The 18,303-nt window shown below is 44.1% G+C and overlaps 1 protein-coding gene across 1 annotated transcript in view; it reads left to right on the top strand.

The window, feature by feature from the left end:
- STK11IP (serine/threonine kinase 11 interacting protein) overlaps positions 1-18,303 on the top strand; it is a 74,915-nt gene that overhangs the window by 4,747 nt on the left and 51,865 nt on the right. The window contains exons 2-7 of the mRNA XM_089660633.1: positions 3,445-3,515; positions 10,619-10,818; positions 12,948-13,022; positions 16,254-16,349; positions 17,171-17,278; positions 18,224-18,295. Coding sequence (XP_089516759.1) covers positions 3,455-3,515; positions 10,619-10,818; positions 12,948-13,022; positions 16,254-16,349; positions 17,171-17,278; positions 18,224-18,295 — 612 coding nt within the window. The 5' untranslated portion in view covers positions 3,445-3,454. The remainder of the gene's footprint in view (positions 1-3,444; positions 3,516-10,618; positions 10,819-12,947; positions 13,023-16,253; positions 16,350-17,170; positions 17,279-18,223; positions 18,296-18,303) is intronic.

Raw genomic sequence — 18,303 nt, 5'->3', positions numbered from 1 at the left:
TTTTGGAAGTGATGTAATGTTTTCTTCCGTTTCCAACCATGTACACTGCAGCTGATAAACTCACGTTTAGGAGCTTTTCTGCGTTTTTTTTTTTTTTCCAGCAGCCCCTGAACTCTCCCTAATGTTTTCCTATGTGTCCATGTACTCATCGTCATTTACAGGCAGTTGAATTTACAGTCGGTTTTTTTTGAACGCACCAAACTTGCGTTCAGGATTCAGCGTTTCAAACGCTTGTAAACACAGCTAACCGCGTTTATAAGTGCTTGTGTTTGGAAATTTTTTTAACTCTTCCATTTCCAGATGCTGTCCAGAGCCTTTTTTCTTCATGAAAAATGCATGCAAAGCCTTTTCCCGGTACTCAAATGGACCCGGTACACCAGACTTTGAGGTTTCACATGAAAGAAAGTATGTTAGACTCTGCTGCAATAATTTCTGCACAGAAATGAGCTGGAACACATCCAAGCACCAAAAAAAAAAGACCGCTAATCTCAATGCATACTGCTCCCTCTGCTTCTGCTCTCTCTATTTCTCTCAAAATGTCTGATATAGTTCATTTTTTACTGTTTTTCAGTGCATTCTGGGCATTTTGGCAGATCTCCTGAGGTTATCTTTAAAAAACACTTCTAAACGCACTATGCAAACACAGCTAAACAGACTTTTTTTACCCTTTTTTTCCAGCAGTCAGTTTCCATCGTTCAGAAGTGTCCCGTGTACATGGAGCCTTACAATTGTAAAGGCACCCCTGAGTTACAGCCCAGTGACTTTGCCTAGACTGAGATGATGTCATCAGTCTGCTGCAGACTGGAGAAGCATTTATTCAGTCTCCTCTCACCTGTAGAATCAGGTTGCAATATTGTAGGTTTGTAGAAAGTCACAAGAAACTGCACAGATATCAGAACTTACAGGATCATGTCATCTCTTAGCTGGCATCCAAGTCCAGGTAGTAGATGGTGACCCTGGACAAAGAGGGAGAAAAGCAGATGAAGGTATTGTCAGGGTGAGTAATGTGATCTCTTTTAGAGGTAATAAATACCTGGAAGTGTTACACTTACACATTTTCATCACTTGTGCATTAACTTAAGTGTATGAGGTGTGAAATGTTAACTCCTGGAATGGACTGTTAAAAAAAAAAAAAAAAAAAAACATGAAAAAATGATCCTGAGGTATCTCTAATGGATGCCAACATCCCTAAAATATAAAGTTGTATTGGAGAGAAACCCCCCTAATTGGGACTTTAAAGGTATGCAAAAAGTAAGTAAACGTTACAACAATCAACAAAATTGTTGTAACTTTTACTTACTTTTTCGGTGCCTTTAAAGTCCCAATTAAGGGGGGGGGAAGGGGAGGGTTTCTCTCCAATACAACATAAAAAAAAAGCCCCCAACAATTTGCTTACCTATACACTAGCAGCTGTTGTCACCTTCAAAGTCCCCTTGTGAAGAGATGCACTTTTCTAGATGACTGTGCCACTGCCGGAAACATTCCTGGAATACGTGTTCCAGAACGCTGCGCAGTATCTTTGTTGCGGCACGCTGTATGTCCGGAATGTCATGAAGCCTGCGTTCTTTTTTTTAAGGCATTTTTCATTTTGGAAACCAAAAAGTCGCAGGGTGCTAAGTTGGGGGAGTAAGGTGGTTGGCCAAGTTTCGGTATGGATTTTTGGGCCAGGAACTCGCGAACACTTAACGGATCATGTGCAGGAGCTCGTGGTGGAAAATCCACTTGTCATGCCAGAGTTCCGGTCTTTTCCTTCGACCAGATTTCCGTAACCTTTTCACTTTCCACATTTTGCATCCGTCTTTTGCATTTTTGGCTGCCCACTTGTGTCATCATGGATATCTTCCCGCTTCTCCTTAACCACCTCCAGTCTGGCCGTTGTATATAAACGGCCGGACGGTGGCAGTGCAGGGTCGGGTGGCCGTTTATAAATGGCCTCCCTGCCCCCTGCTTGTGCGCGCTCCCTGGGAGCGCACAGCACCTTGATCCGGTGCCCGTTGTGTCCTCCGGACACAGTGAAACACCGATCGTCATATGGGACCTATGTGCGAGGTCCCAATCATGTGATCACTGATTGGCCAATCAGTGATCACATGCAGAGTAGTAAGCAAGATGTCACTTCTGACATTGCTTACTACATGTGAAATCTGTGAATGATCACAGAGGTCACATGGTACAGGGCTATTCACAACAGCCTTGTACCATGTGACAAGCTGTGACCAATCACAGCTCACACAGTAGTTCTCAATAGTTGCAAGAATGCAGCCAGAGAGAAGGAGAAATAATTGTTTTTACAGCCTTTATGGGTGTAAAACCAATCAGTGTAAATAAAAAAAAACATCACCCCCCCACAAGTAGTACAGTGTCACCATGGTGACACTGTACTGCTAGGGTGACAGTATGTAAAAAAAAAACCATAAATAATATAAAAAAGTTTAAAAATTATAATTTTTGGTTATAAACTAATTTGGGTTATTTTTTATTTATTTTTTTTTTACTAATAAGATAATGGAATAAATTTTGGCCAAGATTTATAAAGAAATCTTGTTTATTTGCAAATTTTTATAAGAAAAACACTTTTTTCAAAATTTTTGGACTTTTTCATTTACATAGCAAAAAAAAATAAAAATCCCAGTGGTGAATAAATACCACCAAAATAAAGCTTTATCTGTCTCAAAAAAATGCTAAAAAATTCATATGGGTACAGTATTGCATGACCGCGCAATTGTCATTCAAAGTGTGACAGCGCTGAAAGCTGAAAATTGGCCTGGACAGGAAGGGGGTAAAAGTGTCCGGACTGGAAGTGGTTAAACCGCCAATGCCATCCAAAAACACTTGATTTCTTCATGGAATGTTCAGCAGAAGCCTGTTGTCACAATGCTAAAGAATCACACGCACTTTGGCCAATTTTTACACAAAATGTGATGTTATTTCGCTGCTCCAGATTCCTCTCACTCATTTTCTGCCAACAGCACAATTTTATTTCTTGTATTTCTTTAAGAGTCCGCTGGTCTGTGACCCCGGTGAGTACGTTAGAACATGTCAGGACACCTCAGGTGCAAATGGCTGTGTGACTCACCACCATAGTGCTACGTCAGGGGCATTCGGGGAATTAAATTGTCACACCTTATATATGATGATGCTAAATCACCTTTAATCTGGCTGTACCGTTGACAGTTCGGTTTCTGTGATGATGAAGTGACATGTTGGGGTTTGTAGTAAGTTTAGTAGGAGATCTTAGTTTTTATTTGCACCTGCCATCCTTGCTTTGATACTGCGCATTGGTTTTCCTTCGCAGAGTTTTCATCCCGTTACATCTAAAATGATCTCACTGCTCAATGAAATCGGAACAAACCCTTTCATATTAATCCTTTAAATGTATACATATATATATGAAGTAGGCACTTTTCATTGTAAATCCTAATTCTGTTTCTTGGTTATTACCAGCTTCCGTTAAATGAGGCCTGAGGATCTCGAGTCAATGGTTCAATCGCTTGCTCATCTTCTGCGGGACAATGGTGAGTACAAGTACTGCAATAATCCTCTGAGACAATGAAGCCAGCTACTCAGTAACTTCCATTGCAACAATCCTTTGTTGGCTACATAGCAGGATACAGCCGTAACACACTAACGTGTTTTGGTCAAAGCCATACTCAGGGTGGATTTGATTTAAATCAAACTGATTAAAATCACAATTTAACTCACTAGTCAGTAAGGCTTGATATAAATCCTAGTTTTCTACATAAAGACTAATTCTTGCTGGTATAACTTTAATATACAAGTAGATGAAGATTTTTAGAATAACAACTTTTCATATTAGTTTTTTATCCCCAGTTTATAAGGTTAATCATTCATATTTGGACAACTTTTCTGTTGTACTTAGGAAGGAGAAAAATAATCATTACCTTAATAATAACAATTTAAATAGATTTATTCAACTGCAACAATAACATTCCAGCATATGTGATTTGCTTAAACATCCATGTTTGGTAACTAATTTGGCTAAACAAAATATATATATTTTAAGAAACGTAGACTGTCAGCCCCTTCCTCCTCACACTTAGTTTCACTTTCTTCTTGTGCAGATCTATTCCACTCCAAACAATCAGAAAAATATTGTTTCTATTCTATTCACTGAACTTCTTGAAACTTAGCAGTGAAGGGGTTGATTCTGTATTCATAGGTTTGTAGAGGTTAGGATTCAGGTCTTTTTCTTAACTCTGTTCATGTTATAACATTTTTGCTGTGAAGAAGAGGCATGTGATCTCCGCTGAGTCAAATTCAGTTTTGAGAACTGCAAAAGTAAACCAACATCTGTGATAATATCTTGTAGGCAGAGAAACTGCCCAATAATCTTACATAAACCTCTGGAAGAGCATGACATTGTGAATGGATTCATGGAATTTATTTACCAAAAAAATTAAACATATACAGCCTTATTCTACATAATTAAAAAACTATTCTTTATTTCATTATGGAATAACCTTTGGATGGTAATATATTTTCCTCAAAAAGCATTTTATTTAAAAAAATCTGATTTTTTTTTTTTTTTTTTAAATCATTGATTTTTATCCACCCTGGTCCTGACTACTATAGGGATTGTCAGCTTCCCCAGCGGACCCTCAGGTATATGATACGCATTTTTACATTATGCCACACTGGACCAGTGTAAATATTTTAAAGGCTAAGTTTACCTTTTGGAGCATGTTAAATCTATATTTGGTGCGTAACATGCAACAGGTTCCTATGCACCTGTGACAGTGGGGTTTCTTCTCCCTGTACCCACTGTCACAATTTGAAAACAGCGTGGCCATGCAGGGCTCCACCCACACGGCTCCATCATTCATTCACAGTTTCCTGTGAATTAATAAACTACAAGTACCGTCAGCCTTTGCAGCTGACGGCTTTTGGTTCTCAATGAACTGTGAGGGTACTGGTGGGCGATCTCAGTTCATTGATTCTTCCTGCCATTCGGTGACTGTAACGGGAGATACGAGCAGATGGTGTCTGCAGGATACTGGCATTGCACCTGCGATCTGCTGATTACACGTGAATTGCTTTACAGGCTGCAATGTAAAAAAAAAAAGTTATGAATGCACATTTATTTACCTGCAAAAAAGATGTGCATTTATTTAACTAAAAGGTGAACTTAACTAGTAGCCTCCCTGGCGGTATTCCCGAGTGTAGCTCGGGGTAAAGTTTCAGTATCACAAGCGATAACCCCGAGCTACACTCAGGCTTACCATGTGGTGCTGCTCTGGGATCTGTTCTTCTCTTACCTTGTCCTGCGCTCCCGCGATGTCCCTCCTGCAGTGTCCCCGGCAATGTCCTCCGGCGGATGCCGGCATCTGTCTTCTGGGTTTCTGTCCCCTGCGACGTCGGGACATACGGGGGACGGAGCGGTGGGAAATTTGAAAATGACAAAGTGACATTCATTAAATTCACTAAAATCGCATAGTATAACATTCCTGTATCAAACCATTTCACATACATTTTGTCCCGAGTGCTTTGTCCGGCGCCCTGCCTGCATTTTTACTGTTCTTTCTGCCTGGAAACTGAGAAACGTCCATGGTGTCCAAAAAGCGTCCCTTTAGGTCAAAAGTGGTTTTAGACCGGCTAGAGAACAGCGATAGTAAATTAGAACCACTTGCAGAATTGAGTGATAATGATTCGTGGGGGAAATTCGTCATCAGACACTGAAAACGATTTTGCGACTTTGTTCAGTGATGTTTGAACTTGGCGCTATATTTTCCTCAAAAAGCATTTTATTAAAAAAAATCAGATTTAAATCAAAAAAATCCGATTTTGTTTTTTTTTTTTTTTATTTTTAAAAAAAAAACATTGATTTTTATCCACCCTGGCCATATTCAAACATACTATGGGTAAGGCTTCGGCCGCAATGTTAACACATTATTATACCGAATTTATATAGCGCCAACAGTTTGCTCAGCGCTTTACAATATAATGGGAGACAATACAGCAACAATACAGTTCAATACAAGAGGGTTAGGAGGGTCTAACCCTCTTGTATTGCTAATGCATGTTACTGCTGTGTCCTGCCATGTAGCCAATAAAGGATTGTTGCAATGGATGTTACAGAGTAGCTGGCTTCATTTTATTAGAGGATTATTGCTACTTTTAGACTGTAAGCTCCAAGGATCAGGCCCTCCTATCCCTCTTGCATTGACCTGTATTGTTGCTGGATTGTCTCCCGTTATATTGTAAAGTGCTGAGCAAACTGTTGGCGCTATATAAATCCTGTATAATAATAATACATTTCAAAGGCATTTTGGGAAGAGCACTGGTTCCCAGTCACCCAGGTAATTTGCAATGGATAATGTTTCCTTTGAGTAGAAGTGTTCCCCGTACCTAAAGATCCAGTATGGTAACTAAACAGCCGTTAGGTTGGACTGGTAAAGGGTTCCAGTTCCGGACAATCAACAAAAGTACTTTGCTCATGGGACAATCATTGTTTCATAGCTGCTGGCACCAAATACCTGGTGCTTTCAAGTACCTTGTACTCCCAGTGTAATGATGCAGAAAGTGTTGCTGACATCATCACACCTTTTGCATCACTAAAGACTGCTCACTGCGGGGTGAATCAAGAGGGCTGTGCACATCACAGCTTGAAAGCATCTAGAAAAGGGAAGTGAAAAAATAACATGCAGGAGACCTCTAGAGAAAGGAGAATCCACAACTGGGCTTTAAACAGACCTGGTCACTGCTCTACATAGACAAGGTGACCGGTTCTCTTAAAACTCGTTACAATAATGTCAATCGGACCTTCACTCAAAAGGGAAAGTTCTGCTTTTCTGCGTCCTCCCTCCCTCTTCTCCCACTTTTGGCACTTTTTTTTTTTTTTTTTTCGTGGGTGCTTGGTCTTGGTGCTCAGATCACCTAGGCGATTCTAGTGGAAGTTCACACTCTGCTTTTTGCCCGCAGCCTTCTGGGACATGCCACAGTTCCCAGAAGATTGTGGGACCTTTCACAAAGCGCAGTGAAGCTTGCTCATGCACAGTGGAAAGTCAACAGGCTTCACAGCTGAAAATCTAAGTGCGAGAACTTCCTGCGCTAAGAATGGGGCCCTATTTACCAAGCAGCTGACACAAAACTCCTTACCAAGATGAGTGAATGCATATAAATATAAAGTGCAGTGCTCTCCCTGAACTAATTATATATAAATATAAAGTGCACACTTGGCTAAAAAGTGCTCTAAATAATGACACAAAGTACTAAACTTATGTGCAAAAATTGTGCATTTACAAATATGTGCATTAGCAAAAAATTGTGCAACCCGTGTACTTCAAAATGAGAATAAAGTGCAATCAAAATGAGAATAAAGTGCAATCAAAATCACTCCAACCATCTGCTATAAATTAATAAGTCCAAAGTAAGATTAAAGTGTCCAAATACAACAAAAAGACCTAACAGTCTTCATGCATGTGTCACACGTGTCCACACTGTGTGAATCCAAACTTTAGCCGTGACCTCCTTGCCAAGACCCCACAGGGTCAGCTCGCTTTACAGCAGGACACCCTTTAGATGGCTCACCAGGACCTTCCCCGCCTCTTACACTCTAACAGCGATCTCCTCCTCGGTTCATATACAAACAAAAACTCACATAGTGTAATCCTGTTTATTAGGTAAGTAGATGAGTAGTAAAATTCCCCACTCACATTTAAAATCGTCTCTTCACATGCCTTCAATACCCCATGCTATGAATCTCCTGCATGGGTATATAGATACAGGGGTTTAAAATATGGCCGCCACGCCGGAAATGACGTCACCGCGCTCCCAGAATCCTCCTCGCGTTCCGATTTAGTAAGTGCAGACGTCGCATCCTGTGGAACCTAAGGGGTTAATCCTCTGCATTGTGTAAAAGGGCTGTTTGATCCTGTCTTCTCTCCTCTTGTTCAAATGACCACCTGATACAAACTTTTTTGCTAATGCACATATTTGTAAATGCACAATTTTTGCACATAAGTTTAGTACCTTGTGTCATTATTTAGAGCACTTTTTAGCCAAGTGTGCACTTTATATTTATATATAATTAGTTTAGGGAGAGCGCTGCACTTTATATTTATAGGCTTCACAGCTGGTTTCTCTTAGTAAACATGCTGGCCCTGGGGACCCAAAGACCGGTGAGGGCGGCGCTGAGTTCCTGGACGGGTAAGTGTCCTTCTATTGAATGTCGGCAGCTACAGGATTTGTTGCTGGTGACTTTTTTTTTCTTTTTGAGGAAGATTGAAGCGCACTTTTAAGAAATTCCGAAACAAAGTTTTCTGATTTATTTGTAGTGCTTGCTTTGTAAGGTGTAGTAAACGTGGGCTTATCTTTCCATAGTTGTCCAGTATATCAGCACTGTTGTAACAGGCATAAGTAGTATATCAGATAAGAGTGTCATCGATAACAAGTTATTGTTCCTCTTTTTTTGTGGAAAGCAGAATGTCATCACTGCACTTCTGATCAGGTTAACTACTGGAAATTTGCAGACAGCAGGGCAGTGCACAATTTTCGAAGACCGTATAAGCCTTGTCTGCCTATATTTTGCCTTCTCTGGTTCCTCCTCATCAACTTGTTAATGCAATTTTTAAATAAAACTTTTCTATTTTCATTACATACCTTATTTTAGACTTGATCTCTGTGCTTCTCTAAGCAATGTAGGCATAATATGGCTAGTGGGAGAGACCGGCAGGGTGCTTTACATAATTTCCTAAAAAAAACCCATCATAACACCTTGCTTCAGTCCTCCTCCCAAAAGCCATCGGCTCTAATGCAAGCAGTGGGCTGGCTCTTGAGAGGAGCTATGCAAATATCAAAATGCCTTGATGGGTTGGGCATCAGGAGGAGTGGGTGTTCGTACGCAGGCTGTATTTACATGCTGACCACTCTGGGTGACGTCCACATGTGACACCAAGGATCCAAAATTGTTAAAATGTTACTATGCCCACAGCAGTAAAATCAGTCTGTAGATGCAGTAAAGCATGCTTGTTATACTCACTGTGGAACCTAAGGGGTTAATCCTCTGCATTGTATAAAAAGGCAGTTTGATCCTGTCTTCTTTGTACCTGCCCTTTTTCAAGCGACCACCTCTTATCTCCTGATAAGACAGACTGAACCATAGGCATTTCACACATGCTCAGTTCAGTATTGCTAGAGAGGTTTTTTTTTTTTTTTTTTTGAAGAGTGCATGTGATCAGCACAGGGCCAATCAGCACTGTCCAGATAGAAGTCAGGGGTTTTGCATCCTCCTAGAGCAGAAAGAAAACTCCTCCTACAAGCTTTAACCAGTGCTCTGCTGATCACTGAGAGAAGTCACAAGACTGCTATATAATGCTGATGAGAAAAGATATTTAGCAGTTTATATTTACTAAAATAATTGCATTTCCATGTTGTGTGTACTGTGGGAGACCTGATATAGTGAATGCAGGGTCCGGGGGAGACCAGATATAGTGGATGCAGGGTCAGGGGAGACCAGATATAGTGAATGCAGGGTCCGGGGGAGACCGGATATAGTGGATGCAGGGTCCGGGGAGACCGGATATAGTGGATGCAGGGTCCGGGGAGACCGGATATAGTGGATGCAGGGTCCGGGGAGACAGGATATAGTGAATGCAGGGTCCGGGGAGACCGGATATAGTGGATGCAGGGTCCGGGGAGACCGGATGTAGCGGATGCGGGGTCCGGGGAGACCGGATGTAGCGGATGCGGGGTCCGGGGAGACCGGATGTAGCGGATGCGGGGTCCGGGGAGACCGGATGTAGCGGATGCGGGGTCCGGGGAGACCGGATGTAGCGGATGCGGGGTCCGGGGAGACCGGATGTAGCGGATGCGGGGTCCGGGGAGACCGGATGTAGCGGATGCGGGGTCCGGGGAGACCGGATGTAGCGGATGCGGGGTCCGGGGAGACCGGATGTAGCGGATGCGGGGTCCGGGGAGACCGGATGTAGCGGATGCGGGGTCCGGGGAGACCGGATGTAGCGGATGCGGGGTCCGGGGAGACCGGATGTAGCGGATGCGGGGTCCGGGGAGACCGGATGTAGCGGATGCGGGGTCCGGGGAGACCGGATGTAGCGGATGCGGGGTCCGGGGAGACCGGATGTAGCGGATGCGGGGTCCGGGGAGACCGGATGTAGCGGATGCGGGGTCCGGGGAGACCGGATGCGGGGTCCGGGGAGATAGCGGATGTAGCGGATGCGGGGTCCGGGGAGGTAGCGGATGTAGCGGATGCGGGGTCCGGGGAGGTAGCGGATGTAGCGGATGCGGGGTCCGGGGAGGTAGCGGATGTAGCGGATGCGGGGTCCGGGGAGGTAGCGGATGTAGCGGATGCGGGGTCCGGGGAGGTAGCGGATGCGGGGTCCGGGGAGGTAGCGGATGTAGCGGATGCGGGGTCCGGGGAGGTAGCGGATGTCAGAAGCTCACATTGTGCTGTGAAATCAGAGTAAGTCATTTCAGTACAGCAGAGGAGCCGGTACAACTACAAGACTGAAGGGAAGGCTGGAGGTCAGATTTAGGAGATTAGTTCTTTTAGGTTGATGTGGGTTACTGCCCTTTACACTACCTGGTTATATACATGGTGAAGTGTGATGTTGAAGATCTGACAGTATCTGTTTTATTTCAGGGGACGGGGTGCTGGACGAAAGCCACAGCCTGACCCTTCTCACCCCAACCCTACAAGTCGTCACCCACCTGTTTGATCTGCTCTTTCCGCGGGGCCCGGGAACTGGGTTCCAGGCACTTTCCGCCCACCCTACCGATAGCGGTGCCATTCTGCGCTCACAGTTCCTGCTCGATCTTGCGCAGAAGACTCCAGCATTGAAGGTTTGAACATGGTTGATTTTTTTTTTTATTTTAAACGGTACAGTACAGAAAAATACCCCTTGATCTTCCAGCAAGTCAGCGAGCTCTTAACGTCTGTTTGAGCTGATAACTCCTCTCCTGCCCTGAAATCCCAAGCAGTGTTGTCAGCCCTGTCCTCTGGTGGACTGCATTACACCTCCCCCAGTTTTCATCTTCAGGAAGGTGTTCTGCAGTTCAGCAGGGGAGAACTGGGCAGGGCTGACAACACGGCTTGGGATTTCAGTGCAACAGGAATTCATAGATCAGCCAGTATTTTCCTGATCCTGCAGCGATTTTAAAGAGACAGAACATGAGGAAATGTGCTTGTATTGTAGAGATGTACTGAAAACGTTTTATTTTTGTTAATCACATACACATTAATAGAGCTGAAGCCCAGACTTCTTCCCCCAGCATTCAGGTGCAGAAAGGACCACTGCTGTCCAAGCTGTCCAACATAGGCTTGTGAGTCAGAGGTAAACCTGTGCAAACAGAAAACCTAGCATTTCCTGCTGATTGGAGAGCTCTAGCACTGACTCGCAGGGGGCATATCAGATCACTGTAGAGGGGCCAATGCTTTTGCACTTTAAAATGGTTCGAAAGGCTCAAGGTTTTTTCCCTTCATATATCCTATGCATGAAGGTAGAAAAATCTGTGTGTAGCACTCTGATGGGCACATGGAATGTTAAGGGGTTCTCTGATGGGCACAACATAGAATGTGTCCATCAGAGTGCCCCTTAAGGTAACGTGCCCCCGTCAGAGTGCCCCTTAAGGTAACGTGCCCCTTAAGGTAACGTGCCCCCGTCAGAGTGCCCCTTAAGGTAACGTGCCCCCGTCAGAGTGCCCCTTAAGGTAACGTGCCCCCGTCAGAGTGCCCCTTAAGGTAACGTGCCCCCGTCAGAGTGCCCCTTAAGGTAACGTGCCCCCGTCAGAGTGCCCCTTAAGGTAACGTGCCCCCGTCAGAGTGCCCCTTAAGGTAACGTGCCCCCGTCAGAGTGCCCCTTAAGGTAACGTGCCCCCGTCAGAGTGCCCCTTAAGGTAACGTGCCCCCGTCAGAGTGCCCCTTAAGGTAACGTGCCCCCGTCAGAGTGCCCCTTAAGGTAACGTGCCCCCGTCAGAGTGCCCCTTAAGGCCACGGGCCCCGTCAGCGTGCCCCTTAACGCCAGATGGGCCCCTCAGAGTGCCCCTTATTTTATGTTAAGGGTCCCTCTGATGGGGAAATATGATAGAAAGGAGTACTTTGAGTGTAAGGGAGCACTCCGACAGGAATACCTGGCAATGTGATGAGGATACTTTATGTAAAGGGGCACTCTGCTGGGGACAACTGATGTGAATACATGATGTAAGGTTGCACTCTGATGGCGACACCTAATGCAAGGGGGCACACTGATGGGCACACCCTATTTGGACCTCGGCCAGAAGAAAATTTTAGTGACCGAAACTCCTTGAATTTTATTTCAATACCCCTGCTATAGAGAAAAATGCTGCATGGCCTTTTTTTGGTCTGTTCTTGTGTGTTGCAAACCCATTCAAAGTGAACGCAGTGCTCATTAATTTGTGACACGGCATAGGTTAACAGACAAAGATGTAAAATTGTAAATCCAGCCTCAAAGTGTTAGTTTACCTTTTTAATTTTTCTGTAAAAGTTAAAAGTTACACTGTACACCTTCCCCACCCCTACCCTGCTCAGGCCCTGTCGTACTTACCTCCTGTAGATGCTGTACTGTCAGTTGCCAGCTGATGTCACGGTCCCAAGATTTAAAATCCCCACTTTCCTCCCTTTTCATTCATGGCTTCCTAGATGGCTCAGAGACTTTCTGATTGGTCAGTGCCAGTCGCCCTGATCTGTTCTGGAAACCCTAGAGAATGTAAATGCAGTAGAGGGATTTTAAGTCTCTGGACCGTTGCACCAGTTACATTGGCACAGAATGCTCATCACCCTCAGGAGGTACGTACAGCGAGACCCGGGGGGGTGGAGAAGGGTGTACAATGTTCACCTTTTCATTTTTTCTGTAATGGTGAACTCACACTTTAAAGATCAGAGCTTTTTTATTGGCACAACTTGTTGCATGTCAATGAAAATTATTTAAGATTTTTGTTTTTTTTCTTTACAGATTATTCACCTTGATGAATGTCCCCCCCAGTTTGATGTGAATATTTTTCCATTTAAGTCCTTAAAAAGTTTAGAGGTGAGTATTTTCTATGAGCATTTTTTCATCCTTCCACAGGTGGAAAAAAAAAAAAATTCTTTGTGCAAATTTGGGCTACAGCATTTTGTCATGCACTCACGTTCATGTATACATTTCTCTCAAATAGCTGAATGTCTCCATTTTCACTTAAAGTATAATTCCAGCCTCAACCTAACTAGTCCTAAAGGATAGATTCATATTTAAAAAAATAATAATGAACGCACATTGTTTTACAGGTATTATTTTTTGTTTCTTGAGAGCCTGTAAAGCCTTGAACCCGCGATCAACAGATTGCAGGTGCAATATTGGGCTCCTGCAGACTGTCAGTACACGGTCTGCCCATACCTCTGATACGGGTGGGCAGTTACTGAAGCCCAGGAAGCTCAGTGGACTACAAGAGCTCTCGCCAGTGCCCTTGCAGTTCGTTGAGAACTACAAGCTGTCAGCTGAAATGGCTAACAGTAGTTGTAGTTCATTCATAGAACTCTGTGAATGAATGACAGTTGAATTTGCAGTGCCAAGCTGTATACAAACTATAGCAGTGGGTGCGCAGAGAAGATCCCTGGCCCACTGTCACAAGGAGGTGGCAGATATGGGGGAGAAGAGGAAGATGCTCAACATGTTACATTCTAAGTATGGATGTAACAGATTAAGAAAGGTGAACTTATCCTTTAAAAAAAGTCACATATGCCGACTAACGTGCGTAGGGAAAAAAACCAGCTTGTTTCGGTCCAGTCATGTGATCCAGCTCCCCTGTGTCAGCCAACGGCAGCTGGAGGGAGTGGCGATAACGGATGAGCCATAGGATGATGTCACCACTCCCAGGTATTCCAGCCATTGCTCAGAGCTCTGCCACTGGCTAACGCAATATCATGTGACTGGACCGGGGTGGGCTTAAAATAGGTAAATCTTCCTCTTACATGGGTTGGTCAGCATAGCTGTTAGGAGGGGGGAAGGAGCATTTTTAAGACTAGTTAGATTGCGACTGGAATTCTACTTTGATATACTAAAGCTCATCTCCAGGCACTTTTTTTTTACTTCATACGCATTCAATATTAATTTGGGAATTTATATAGTGCCACCAGGGGCGGACTGACCATTTGAAAACTCGGGCACTGCCTGAGGGCCCGGGGTCAGTAGGGGGCCCCATGAGATGTCCCTGGTACCTTTTTCATAGGCTTTTTTGAGTTTGGGCAAGGACAGAGGGGCCCCATGATCCCCTATTGCCCGGGGGCTCCATGAGTTATCAGTCCGCCCCTGAGTGCCACCAATTATCACTGCACTTTACATATTGTATGTTTGCAGCAGTCCCTGCTATCAAGCTGCTTACAATCTGGGGTTCCTACCCCATAGGCATACATACACATTCTAGGGCCAATTAACCTACCCACATGTCTTTCGGAGTGTGGGAAGAAACTGGAGTACCCAGAGGACACCCATGCAAGCACAGGGAGAACCCACAAACTCCATGCAGATAGTGTCCTGGCTGGGATTCCAACTGGGGACCGCAGTGCTGTAAGGCAGAAGTGCTAACCACTGAGCCACTATACTACTACTGTACATCTAAGTATAATCCTTTGAGCATTCCTTGGATTTAAGGAACAGTAGGGATTTATTTTTTAAATCCCCTTTTTATGTCACCAGTTGCTGTCCAAAAAAAAGTCACCTTTTTTTATTTTCTTTTTGTCCTAGAGGAGGGTTTTGCATTGATTTCCTCATCACATCTTTTGTTCACATAGGAAGCAATGCAACAGTACATTTATGTGTTCTCTCAGGTACTAAATAGGGTTGTTAAGAGGGCCAGACACTGTGCTTTACATACGACAGGCACAGGTATCTGTTCTCCTGCACAGGAAATGCTGAAGCGAAGCTACCCGTTTTGGAGAGATTATCTGACCAGCATTAACAAAAAACCTATTACTTAAATCATCCCTTTTCAACCTTTTTACCCAAAGAACCTCCTGAAATAATTATCCAGTCTTGGGATACCACTAATACAAACAAGTATACTCCTTGCATTGGTGGTCAGGGGAAGAATGCTCTTTATGATGGTGATCAGTGGGGAGAAGGAGCATTACAATGGTGGTCAGTGGGGAGAAGGAGCATTACAATGGTGGTCAGTGGGGAGAAGGAGCATTACAATGGTGGTCAGTGAGGAGAAGGAGCATTACAATGGTGGTCAGTGAGGAGAAGGAGCATTACAATAGTGGTCAGTGGGGCGAAGGAGCATTACAGTGGTGGTCAGTGGGGCGAAGGAGCATTACAGTGGTGGTCAGCGGGGAGAAGGAGCATTACAATGGTGGTCGGCGCGAAGACTGCTCCTTACAATGGTGGTCGGCGGGAAGACTGCTCCTTACAATGGTGGTCGGCGCGAAGACTGCTCCTTACAATGGTGGTCGGCGCGAAGACTGCTCCTTACAATGGTGGTCGGCGCGAAGACTGCTCCTTACAATGGTGGTCGGCGCGAAGACTGCTCCTTACAATGGTGGTCGGCGCGAAGACTGCTCCTTACAATGGTGGTCGGCGCGAAGACTGCTCCTTACAATGGTGGTCGGCGCGAAGACTGCTCCTTACAATGGTGGTCGGCGCGAAGACTGCTCCTTACAATGGTGGTCGGCGCGAAGACTGCTCCTTACAATGGTGGTCGGCGCGAAGACTGCTCCTTACAATGGTGGTCGGCGCGAAGACTGCTCCTTACAATGGTGGTCGGCGCGAAGACTGCTCCTTACAATGGTGGTCGGCGCGAAGACTGCTCCTTACAATGGTGGTCGGCGCGAAGACTGCTCCTTACAATGGTGGGGAGAACGCTGCTTACATTGGCGGTTGTTGGAGAGAATATTCCTTACAGTGGCGGTCAGTGGGGAAAATGCCTCTACATTGGTGGTCATTGGGAAGAATACTCCTTACATGGCTGGTCAAAATGCCACCCTTACAGATGGCAAAAAAGATCAATTGTGCCATGGTGCTGACTCTGCCACATTTCACTGATCCTGAAACTATGCAGACAATATCAAATTGTAGGTCAGTCAGCCACAGCTCCATAAACCCTCAGCAACCCCTGGGAAAACCTTAAGATTCCACAGAACCGTGGTTGACAATGGCTAACCTAAATGTATAATGAAATAAATTTTGGCCCAGAGGTGCGCTTTAAAGGAAACCTGTCAAGATAGAAATGAAGAAGCTGCTAAGCTTGATTGTTAACAGAGTGCTGATTATCATTTCATATTGCAGTTACAATGTCTCCCCCCACACTGCCTAAGGGGGCTGCGAGGTGTATACTCACAGTTGGAGATCCTGACTTGCTCACAATGTGTGACCAGCATAGCGGTAAGTGGGGGGCATTCTGCCACTGGGATAAAGCGAGATACATGTGCAAGGCTGATTTTAGCATTCTACTACTAGTACCGTAGATCTAAGCGTAACCTGCATAGACGTGTAGTATAGTAAAATATCAGTTAAGGCCTGTAAAATAAATACATTCGTATACTGAATACTAGCATTACAGGTAATACAGTTACCAGAATATAATATTTTTCTCAGTAGTGATCCTTTTAAGATGTCTGTAAACCCAAACTTTTTTTTTTTTGTAATTGGCTCTAAAATGAATTGCTCTTACTGTGTGCTCAACGCTTCTCTCATTACTATATTCTTAAATTGTGTATACCCAGTTGATCCTGTCATATTCTTTTTTTCTCCTACTTCCTTATTTAGAGTGGCAAAGCTATTCCAGTCAATGCTTTATTTTCAGCATTGCCACTCCCTTTGTACATGCTCCAGTTTTTACCTGAGAAGAAGTCATGCTCTTTTCTGAGCCTGAGCATTATAAGAAAGAACACATCCCTGGCATCCCTTTAGATATGCATGTTCCCCCCCGTGTCAGCTGTTGAGTAGTGCAGACATTAGCTGTGTGTGGAAAGTTGTATGTAATAGGCGATGGCGCAAGCAGAGGTTTCAGTACACACTCACTGACCCTGTTAGATGGCCTGTAAAATCTTGCAGCAACAGATTAGAATAAACTAAATAGAATTTCTGATTTTAGTGCTGCTGCAATGTTTCCTTGATAGTGTTTTTACTTAAACTATTGTTTTCCTCTGTCCCCAGCATGTACTCTTTAATACATAATGTGTATCTTCTTTATCACGTGGCAGGAGGTGATCTCTTCTTGTGGGGGGGATCTGAGTTCTGCCCTACCCTGGTTGGAACTGCACACACTCAACTTCAGCAAAAATGCCATCCACAGCCTGGACCAGTCTCTGGTGAGTACACTTCATACTGGGTGTGACTGCTAAAGAGTATTCCATCAAATTCTTGTTTTTACCCGCAGTGCCACAGTATGCTATTTAACAGTTTTAGATAGATCCATTAAATGTTTTAATTGCTAGCTGCTGATTGAAATCATGCTTGCAGTGGAAGTGTTTTTTTTTTTTTTTTTTTTTTTTTTTTTTCTTCAATTTTTTTGGTTGCAGTGATATTTGTAAGTTGTAAGCCATCAGCAGAGAGGATCCCCAACCCTGATCACCATAATTGTTTAGACCAGCCAGCCGTTGTCAACGAATTAGCAAAAGGAGCCTCAAATGCTGCCCCTGACATCACCAGAGAGCTGCACGTAATGTTCAGTATATGTAATGCTTAAATCGACTGTTAGAAACTGCAGATCTAATAGAGGAAATGAAGGTCCGAGAGTGTGGGCATGCTATATTTTTGGCTGGAGATATGCTGCAGAAAACCGTATGAAACTAGGAACATGTTACACGAGGCTAGTAGAGATCAATACTAATACTCTAGTCAATGTTCCCACTACAAACTGCTGAGGTCCAAGTGCCACACATCATATACCAAAGGGCTACATGTGGCCCCCGGGCCCTGCTTGGACCCCTGGGATTTGTACCTTTTTCAATTGCTTACGTGCCCGGGGTCCATGCTGTGGGGTCAAGACTCCTGGCCAAGCAGGAATGGTTGAATGATGCTGGCTGTCATTCAGCTTGGAAGTGGGCAGAGTTTTTGCGGAGAACGGCACTGGAGAAAAAGTGAGCATTGTAGTGAAATCTGCTTTTTTTTTTTTTTTTTTTTTTTTCCCCCCCCAACTGAGATTAGGGGGTATTTAAAAACTTAAAATTTAGAATCTGTAGTTGGGCTTTAGCTCTAGCTGTGTCTATCCTTAGTGTAAATGTTTTCTTATAGCAATATGTTCTTTTGTTTAGGAACTGTTGAACAGTCTGAGGTCTTTGGACTTGAGTAACAATTTCATCAAAGACTGCGGCCCACATTTAAAGGTACTCTA

This window comes from Staurois parvus, unplaced genomic scaffold, assembly GCF_062004578.1.
Source record: "Staurois parvus isolate SC_StPar_1 unplaced genomic scaffold, SC_StPar_1.0 ptg001255l, whole genome shotgun sequence".
Classification (NCBI taxonomy): Eukaryota; Metazoa; Chordata; class Amphibia; order Anura; family Ranidae; genus Staurois; species Staurois parvus.
The sequence above is the reverse complement of the archived record's forward strand: the minus strand, read 5'-3'. Positions and strand labels throughout refer to the sequence as shown.